Source organism: Rhinopithecus bieti, unplaced genomic scaffold (assembly GCF_001698545.2).
Source record: "Rhinopithecus bieti isolate Rb0 unplaced genomic scaffold, ASM169854v2 scaffold_38123, whole genome shotgun sequence".
NCBI lineage: Eukaryota > Metazoa > Chordata > Mammalia > Primates > Cercopithecidae > Rhinopithecus > Rhinopithecus bieti.
Window position 1 is genome coordinate 319,978 of NW_016816276.1, and position 10,179 is coordinate 330,156.

At 37.6% G+C, this 10,179-nt stretch overlaps 1 protein-coding gene across 1 annotated transcript in view; it reads left to right on the forward strand.

Annotated features, from left to right (window-relative positions):
* Positions 1–10,179, forward strand: part of SEC31A (SEC31 homolog A, COPII component) — a 79,121-nt gene that overhangs the window by 30,151 nt on the left and 38,791 nt on the right. The window contains 6 exon segments of the mRNA XM_017854740.1: positions 1,233–1,394; positions 1,587–1,739; positions 4,195–4,414; positions 5,345–5,454; positions 6,173–6,211; positions 7,043–7,171. Of these exon segments, the coding sequence (XP_017710229.1) occupies positions 1,233–1,394; positions 1,587–1,739; positions 4,195–4,414; positions 5,345–5,454; positions 6,173–6,211; positions 7,043–7,171 (813 nt within the window).

Genomic DNA, 10,179 nt, shown 5'->3' on the forward strand with positions numbered 1-10,179 from the left:
TTACTTTCTACCGGCTGATATTGTGGACACTGTATTTGGATTGGCATTGCCATGGCAGAGACTCTTATCTTTTTCTATTTGATCTTCTTTTGGAGTTTGTACTTGTTTAACCTGCATTTGAGGTTGTAAAGTTACAGGCATCTGAGCTGCTGTAAGAGGAGTTGGCCATTGTGGTTTAGACTCTGATGGCTCTGCTAATTCTGGACCTTTTTCTTCTAACTTTAACATTTCAGGCTATATCACCTCCTGTAATTGATTATCGTCAACATTTTGCATTGACCGAGCCGTTACCGGCTCTGCTACACACTTATAATGTGAACTTTCTGTTCTTTTCTGGGATTCTATCCCTGCCTCTTTTTGACAATCTACTGCACAGCTTTCAGGGACATAAGAAACTGAAACGCTATCTTCTTCTGTTTGAAACAGTTCTAAAGCTACTTTAATAATGACCTAATCATTCCATACTGTAAGTGGGATGATTTTACCTTCCCTCCTTGCTTGTTTTAATTCTTTGCCAATTTTTTCCCAGTCTTTTAGATCTAAAGTTCCCTGTTCCGGAAACCATGGGCAAAACTGTTCTATTGTTTGGAATAGCGTATTAGATTTTTGGTAGAGACTTTAATTCCCCCTCTTTTTAAGAGAATTTTAATAAAGCTGCGATAAGAGGCATATTTACTTTTAGTTTGCACCATTGTTAACCCTAGGTTCTTCTGAGTGCACAAGCTTACTGCAAGGCTGACTGTTAACGTACTCGGGAGTCTCTCGTCGACTTGTCCTCAATGACCACGCTCAAGCGTACCTTCACCTTAGAGAAAAGCACCCACTTTGGGCACCAGATGAAGGGGTGGCCTGCCCCTCCACACCTGTGGGCGTTTCTTGTTAGGTGGAATGAGAGACTTGAGAAAAGAAATGAGACAAAGTGACAAAGTATAGAGAAAGAAAAAGTGGGCCCAGAGGACCGGCGCTCAGCATACAGAGGACCCATGCCGGCACCAGTCTCTGAGTTCCCTCAGTATTTATTGAATCACTACAGCACATGTCTCTTGCAAGGACAAGGTTGGGGATTAACAGCAAGGACAAGGGTCACAGATTAACAGCATCTCAAATACAGAACAAAATGGAGTCTCATGTCTACTTCTTTCTATACAGACACAGTAACAGTCTGATCTCTCTTTCTTTTCCCCACACTATACCATTTTCTGAGTGTTGTTTTTTGTTTTTTGTTGGCCTAGGTGTTATATGAACTTCCCACCAACACACAGTGGTGCTTCGATATTCAGTGGTGTCCCCGAAATCCTGCTGTCTTATCAGCTGCTTCGTTTGATGGGCGTATCAGTGTTTATTCTATCATGGGAGGAAGCACCGACGGTTTAAGACAGAAACAAGTTGACAAGGTAATAGGAAGTGTTAAAGTTTTCTATTATAATGCCTGAAAAAAGTACATGTTGTGTAATATTTTGAAATGACTTCACTAATTAACAGTGCTGGTTAATTGGACAATTGTGATTAAAAAATTTTTTGGATATGACTGGAAAAAAATGAAAGTTTGTGTATGGTCAGATTCTCATGTTATTAATCTTTTTTAGCTTTCATCATCTTTTGGGAATCTTGATCCCTTTGGCACAGGACAGCCCCTTCCTCCATTACAAATTCCACAGCAGACTGCTCAGCATAGTATAGTGCTGCCTCTGAAGAAGCCGCCCAAGTGGATTCGAAGACCTGTTGGTGCTTCTTTTTCAGTAGGTGGATTTTGTTTTTATGGTCCATAGTCACAAAGGACTTTTTATACCAAAGTGTTATTATAGGGTCCCTCTGATGGAAGAAGTCGGGGTTTAAGTTGAGATTTGAGATGTATTTGTGGGTATTTCATCATTCAAAATGGTTTCTGAACCATTTTTTCAGGTTCTGAAAAACTGGAACCTACTCTTTTTTTTCCCTTTTTTAAAAATCATGGTAAAATATACATAAAATTTATCATTGTATCCATTTTCAAATGTACAGTTCAATGGCATTAAGTACATTTACATTGTTGTTGTGTAGCCAATACTCTTATGTTCCTCCCCTCCGCTTTTTTTAAAATTTTTTTTATTTGAGACAGAGCCTTGCTCTGTTGCCCAGGGTGGAGTGCAGTGGTGCAATCTCGGCTCACTGCAACCTCTGCCTCCTGGGTTCAAGCAATTCTCCTGCCTCAGCCTCCTGAGTAGCTGGATTACAGGTGCATGCCACCACACCTGGCTAATTTTTGTATTTTTAGTAGAGATGCGGTTTTACCATGTTGACTGGGGCTGGTCTCGAACTCCTGACCTCAGGTGATCCACCCGCCTTGGCCTCCCAAAGTGCTGGGATTACAGGCATGAGTCACTGCACCAGGCCCTCCTCCCTTTTTTTTTTTTTTTTGAGACGGAGTCTAGCTCTGTCGCCCGGGCTGGAATGCAGTGGCTGGATCTCAGCTCACTGCAAGCTCCGCCTCCCGGGTTCACGCCATTCTCCTGCCTCAGCCTCCTGAGTAGCTGGGACTACAGGCGCCCGCCACCTCGCCTGGCTAGTTTTTTGTATTTTTTAGTAGAGACGGGGTTTCACCGTGTTAGCCAGGATGGTCTCGATCTCCTGACCTCGTGATCCACCCGCCTCGGCCTCCCAAAGTGCTGGGATTACAGGCTTGAGCCACCGCGCCCAACCCCTCCCTTTTTTTTAAATATGTCTCCCTTCTCTCTCTCTCTCTCTCTCTCTCTGTCTCTCTAGCTCTTTACCTCGCTCCCTCCCTCCCTTCTTTTTTTCTTTTCTTTTCTCTTTTCTTCTCTTTTCTTTTCTTTTCACAGGGAGTGTCCTCCCTCCTCTTCATCCTTTTAGCTTTCTTTTTTAATTGTCAGCCTTTTTTATTGTAAAAAATGCGTAATATAAAATTTACTATCTTAACCATTTTAAATATACACTACAACGATTTTTAAATATATACTACGGTAGTGTTAACTATATACACGTTGTTGTGCAACAGATCTCTAGAACTTTTTCATCTTGCAAAACTGAAACTCTGTGCCCTTGAACAACAGCTCCCCATTTCCTCTTTCCCTTGAATCCCTGGTAACCACATTCTACTTTGTTGCTAGGAGTTTTACTACTTTAAATTACTCATATAAATGGAATCATGCAGTACTTGTCTTTTTGTGGCTGGCTTATTTTACTTAGCTTAATGTCCTCAAGGTTTATTTGTGTTGTAGCATGACAGAATTTACTTCTTTTTACAGGCCAAATAATATTGCATTGTATATATATACCACATTTTTTTTTATCCTTTCATTTGATGGTTATTTTGGTTGCTTCCATCTTTTGGCTATTGTGAATAAATGCTGTGGTGAACATGGGTTTGTAATTATCATTTTGGGATCCTGTTTTCAGTTTTTTGGGATATATACCCAGAAGTGGAATTGCTAGATCATACGATGGTTCTATTTTTAAGTTTTTGAAGAACCTCCATACCGTTTTATAGCAGCTTTGCCATTTTACATTCTCACTAATAGTGCACAAGGATTCTAGTTTCTCCACATCCTCTCTAGCACTTTTTGTTTGTTTGTTTGTTTGTTTGTTTCTTCCTTTTACATTGCTGATGCTTTGCCTAATTCTTTCACGCCAGACTTCTAATAGCTTGATTGCGTATTTGTTGCTTGTCTTTTTGCTCTCTAATCTTTACTACATATTCCAAGATTAATCTTCCTAAAATAGACCTTCGAATATGTTTTCTGTCACTCATAAGTCTGTTCTTTGGATCTACTTAATCTTCTCATCATCCTCTCTGGTCTTCTGTATCTGGGTGGATCACTTGAGGTTTGGAGTTCAAGACCATCCTGGCCAACATGGGGAAACCCTGTCTACTAAAAATACAAAAATTAGCCAGGCATGTGGCCGGCACCTGTAATCCCAGCTACTCAGGAGGCTGAGGCAGGAAAATCACTTGAACCCAGGAGGCAGAGGTTGTAGTGTTTGCACTCCAGCCTGGGTGACTAAGAGTGAAACTCCGTCTCAAAAAAAAAAAAAAAAAAAGTACATTTCATCTAGAACAGAAATTGAAGTGATGTGGCGCATGAGAGGTGGTATCAACTAATTTCATCCAGATTATCTGTTTAGGCCACTTTATAAGCACTTTTCTTGGCCATATCCTCGGGTTAACACTGAGTTTGTTCATTCTCTCTTTTATAGTTTGGAGGCAAACTGGTTACATTTGAGAATGTTAGAATGCCTTCTCATCAGGGAGCTGAGCAGCAGCAGCAGCAGCACCATGTGTTCATTAGTCAGGTTGTAACAGAAAAGGAGTTCCTCAGCCGATCAGACCAACTTCAGCAGGCTGTGCAGTCACAAGGATTTATCAATTATTGCCAAAAAAAAATTGATGCCTCTCAGACTGAATTTGAGAAAATGTGTGGTCCTTTTGAAGGTAAAGTTGCTATTTAAGGCTGTATTATTTCATTATCTGCAAATGTAACTGTTCCATTGTATTCTAAATCTGTCTTCCTTTAAAGAATTGAAGAAGTGATTTCAGCAATTCATCATGAAATTAAGAAGCCTTATAAAGAGCATACAACCTGTGTCCAGAGTTTTTCCTTCTCTACTTTGAAAAGTGTAATACGAAATACATTTTAATAAGAAAACAAAATAGATCTGTTTAGAGGAGAGAGACATAGTCAGCATACCTATTTTGAAGATTAGTACATAGAGTTTACTATGATGAAAACATAGAATATTTAATATCTATATTAGATCTAGTTAAGGAAAATGGAAAAAGAGGAAGAGGAATAGAGGAGAGAGGTTGGAGGCATTTTTCTTTTTACTTTAAGAGGAGTTAGAATAGAATAAATAACAAAAAGAATCCTTGTTGGTCATTTTGGCTGCACTGAATGTCTGTTTTCTTTATAACCACGTACTGATTTTTCAAGTAAGCAGTCTGAATACGGAGGTTGAAGTCTAAAATTAAAGAATTATATTTTTGTAATCCAATTTTGGGAAAGAATTTTAGGACATAGAATATTCACATAGTTTGAGTTTTGTATCAATTTAACCTTTGAACATAAGTTTGTATTTAAAAAAATTACTGTTCAAAAGTAAACTTTATTCAACCAGGGCAATTAATTACTAGTATATTTACTATTAAAAAATAACTTTTAAAAAAAAATGATTCTGGGCACATGTTCTCAGGACCTCCTGAGGCTGGGTCTTCAAATAAAAAACCAAAAAACCCACTATTCTTTAGATTCTTTCTAACAATGAATCTTTAGAATGTAGACTTCAGATAATTTTAATAATTCTCTTGGAATTTGATTCATTCTTATAAAAATTTGGCCTTTAAATGTAGGTCTTTCTTTTAAGAATATGTCTTTTTTTTAAAAGGTGAACTTTGAGGATGATTCTCGTGGAAAATACCTTGAACTTCTAGGATACAGGAAAGAAGATCTAGGAAAGAAGGTAAACTTCCGGGAAAGTTAGATGGCATGCTGTTTATGAATCATACTTTAAAAAAGTAAAGTTCAACACAGATTATCTTAAATCACCCAGTAAACATTTAATACTAATTTGTGTTTGGTTGCCAGCATTTTTTATTTTTTCTTTTTTTATTCTCCATTATTACCCACAGTGGTTGCCAGAGTTTTGAATACATACTTGTATTAGCCTTTCATCATTCTTTGGAAATGACTAGAGTTTTCTATAACATTGCAGGTTGTTGCACGTGTGATAGAGGTATACTGTGCACTGTAAGTGCATATTGAAGTTTAGTGCTCTTTTGATGTCAGGCAGAACTAAGATCACATCACAACCCCACTCGTTAGTGGCTGTGTCTTTGCTCACTCCTTTAGAGTTTTATATTTAACTTTATTAGTAGTCTAAACTTCTTGAGGCTGTAACTTTTTTAGGCTTGTAAGAGATTAATATATGAAAGTTATACTTCCATGCCTGATGGCAGAAAATGAGGAAATAGAATGATTGTCAGATTATTTCTAATCACTTCCGTGTGAAAGAAGCTAGAACCATGGAGAACCAGTTATAGCTTTTATTGTTTTTTTAAACATACTATTCCTATAAGAACTTTTGTGGATTTTCGCCAATGAGAAGCAAGAGGTGAACATTTGCTGGATGCTCTGAAATAGAATTCCATGTAGTAGGTGAGCTGTTATTTTTATTTCAGATTGCTTTGGCCTTGAACAAAGTGGATGGAGCCGATGTGGTAAGAAGGCCTTTAAAAATAGCTACCTTCTAAAACTTTGGCTAGGTCATAACAAAGAAGGAAGTATCATTTAAGAAATTTTGTTTTATGGTTCATGGTATAAAATAAATGCTTATTCTAGATATTTTAATAAGTTAATAATTCTCATTTTAAAATAGCGTGAGCTTAGCAGGTGGAGCATTCCTTTCTCTTGACATACATATTTGAATTTTGTAAAGGAGGAAAAACAGAATTAATGACTACTCAAATACTTAAGATAAAGTTTTTTGTTGTTGTTGTTGTTGTTTTGTTTGTTTTTTTGCCGGGGAAAAAATAAATTGGTAGGAAAGAATGAGAAAGTGGGCTGGGTGCAGTGGCTCACGCCTGTAATCCCAGCACTTTGGGAGGCTGAGGAGGGCAGATCATGAGGTCAGGAGATTGAGACCAGCCTGACCAACATGGTGAAATCCTGTCTTTACTAAAAATACAAAAATTAGCCAGGCGTTGTGGCACATGCCTGTATTCCCAGCTACTTGGGAGGCTGAGGCAGAGAATTGCTTGAACCGGGAGGCGGAGGTTGCAGTGAGCCGGGATCGTGCCACTGAACTCCAGCCTGGGTGACAGAGTGAGACTGTCTAAAAAAAAAAAAAAAAAAAAAGGGAAAAGTGTTAGTAGTAATAGTTCTTTGCTTTTCCTCTAATGGTGATTCTCAAATAAATTTACTCACTGTTGCTTCTTATGATTAAACTAGCTCTGAATGTTGTTGGTTGGGTCTTTTGTCTTCCTGGTTCACTAACAGCCTTTTAATGCTACATTTTTCACCTTCCCCTATAATTGTTTTGTGTACCAAAGGCTCTTAAAGACTCTGACCAAGTAGCACAGAGTGATGGGGAGGAGAGCCCTGCTGCTGAACCGCCGCTTTTGGGAGAGTTCCTTTTTTTTTTTTTTTTTCATATTATATTGGACAAATTTGTGATATTTGTATATCTCACATTAAAATAGGAAAAATTTTCTTGACTACTTGTGACAAAATTAAGTTGAAATAAATTGTTTTCTTTGAGATGTTTAGGATAGGAATCTATTTACCTATACTGACAGAAGTATCATCTCCAGACTCTTGTTCTGCAACCTTGTTTCTGGATTATATGGTTTAAAACTAACAGTTGATGTAAGATTAGCATAATTTGGTCAGATGACTATCAGGATGTCAAACTGAAAAGAGATTTTATTCAGAAATCCTCATTGCGTTGCATGTAAAGTTAATGTTTTTTCTTGGCCTATAATTTTGGGCCGACTATCAGTGGCATAGGCCTCTGAATTAGTACTGAACATGGAGTTGAAGTAAAGGATATTTCACTAAACTTATTGTCATGATTTTCAATAAATGTGTCCTTAGTTGATAATTTTTGTAAATAATTAAGAAGAGTCCTTGAACACAGAGTTACATCATTAATTTTTCCTTTTAATTTTCTGGGTGTTTTTTTTAACCACTAATGAACAAATCTGTAATTTACTTTTCTTGCTTTCTAATTTTATATCACCTTGGAAAATTAATCAATAAGTTCTTCTCATCTCATCTTTGGCTTTTTCATTGTTCTTTGCAATATCTTGACTATGGAATGTTTTGTATAATTTTTTACTATGTTATAAAATAATTCAGTAAATTTAGTCTATTACAAGATGATTGCAAAAATCATTCTCCTTAGAAGTGGATCTCCTAGAGTTTAATTAACAAGGGAATAAAGGATGTGGATAAAATCTTAACTAAAAATTTGAACTAGGCCAGGCACGATGTTTGCTCATGCCTGTAATCCCAGCACTTTGGGAGGCCAAGGTGGGAGGATCACTTGAGACTAGGAATTCAAGACTAGCCTGGACAACATAGTGAGACCCCATCTCTAAAAAAACAAAAACATTAAAAATTAACCCAGTAGGATGGCACATGCCTGTAGTCCTACCTATTTGGGAGGCTGAGGTAGGATCACTTGAGCCCAAGAGTTCATGGTTGGAGTGAGCTATGATCACACCATTGCATTCCAGCCTGGGTGACAGAGCAAGACCTTGTCTGATTTAAAAAAGAAAAGAACTAATTTTGAGAATATTTAAACAGAATTGTAAGATACATAGAGAAATGTATTTTCATTTATGTACGACTAGACTATGTATTATCAAATAGAGGGTCATTTGGGAATGCACTCATGAATAATAGGTAAGGAAAATATGCATTTAATGAAATAGTAGTCATCAATGTGTACTTTTGGTTCTTTGAAAAAATGTGTTTAAGGAGATAAAGTCTTCCCCTTTGTCTTGATGAGCTATTTGTTTCATAGTAGCTTACACATTGAAGGCACTCATTACCTAATAAATTGTGCATTTTTTTGACCTTATATCTAGTTCAGAAGTCCATAAATAAGGATAAATCATTCCTAGAAAGCGAATTGGAGAAATAGTGAGTTAAAGAAAAGTGTCCGGGCGCAGTGGCTCGTGCCTGTAATCCCAGCACTTTGGGAGGCCAGGGCAGGTGGATCACGACTTCAAGAGATTGAGACCATCCTAGCTAACACGGTGAAACCCCATCTCTACTGAAAATACAAAAAATTTACCAGGCGTGGTGGTGGGTCCCTGTAGTCCCAGCTACTCGGGAGGCTGAGGCAGGACAATGTTGTGAACCCGGGAGGGAGGTGGAGCTTGCAGTGAGCTGAGAATGCACCACTGCCCTCCAGCCTGGGCGACAGAGTGAGACTCTGTCTCAAAAAAAAAAAAAAAAGTATTTTTATGCAAGTTTGTTAGTGAATGTAATTAGATCAGTGTGTCTGATTTATTCCTTAATGTGAATAACTTAAATTCTTAATTTCTTTGAGTTTTTAAATTCCAAATGCTTCTCTTTAGTTGGGGAAAGGGAATTAGGGTTGTAGATATTCTCCTGTAATAGTCAACATTGGTAATTAAGTGTATTTGCAGATGGTGCAGTGCTGTACTCTGCATTAAAATTACCCAGTTCTAAAGTGCCACTGACCTTGAATACTAGATATTTACATTCAGATGCATAGATAACATAGCACGGAAGATAGATATTTCATCTCATGTAAGAAAGCTATGTTTTTCTTTAAAAATTTATCTCTAATCTCTGATATATTTTGTCTTATTTTGAATTTTATGCATGGGAGAGAAAGTGTTTAAAATTATTTGCCTGCAAAATGCTTCCATTATATGTTTTCTAAAGAAAGCATTGAGTTTATTTTTAATCAGTCTTGCAGGTAGTCTCAGAAATTATAACAGAACTGTGTTTATTTTTACCAGACTAGCCCACTGTTCCAGGTATGACTAATTTGAGTGAACACAAAATGTATACTTGAATTTAAGTGTATTAATAAATAATATACTTATATTGCTTTTATGTTGTGGATACCAAGTGATTTTTTATTCATTTTTTTTTATGATTCAGTTAAAACAAAAACACCTTATAATCAAATGTAGTGGACAGGAATTCTTAGATGTTTAAAAGTGGGTTTGTTTTAAAATTTAAAAATAGTGTAATTTAAAAATATATTTTCCAGCCTGGCATGGTGGCTCACGCCTGTAATTCCAGCACTTTGGGAGGCCAAGGAGGGCAGATCACGAGTTCAGGAGATTGAGAGCATCCTGGCTAACATGGTGAAACCCTGTCTCTACTAAAAATACAAAAATTAGCCGGGCATGGTGGCAGGCACCTATAGTCCCAGCTACTCAGGAGGCTGAGGCAGGAAAATGGCGTGAACCCAGGAGGCAGAGTTTGCAGTGAGCCGAGATCGCGCCACTGTGCTCCAGCCTGGGAGACAGAGCAAGACTCCCTCTCAAAAAATAAAATTAAATAAATAAAAATAAAAATATATTTTCCATATTTTGAGCCACTCATAGTTACCTAAGAAAACAAAGATTCTGGCCGGGCGCGGTGGCTCAAGCCTGTAATCCCAGCACTTTGGGAGGCCGAGACGGGCGGATCACAAGGT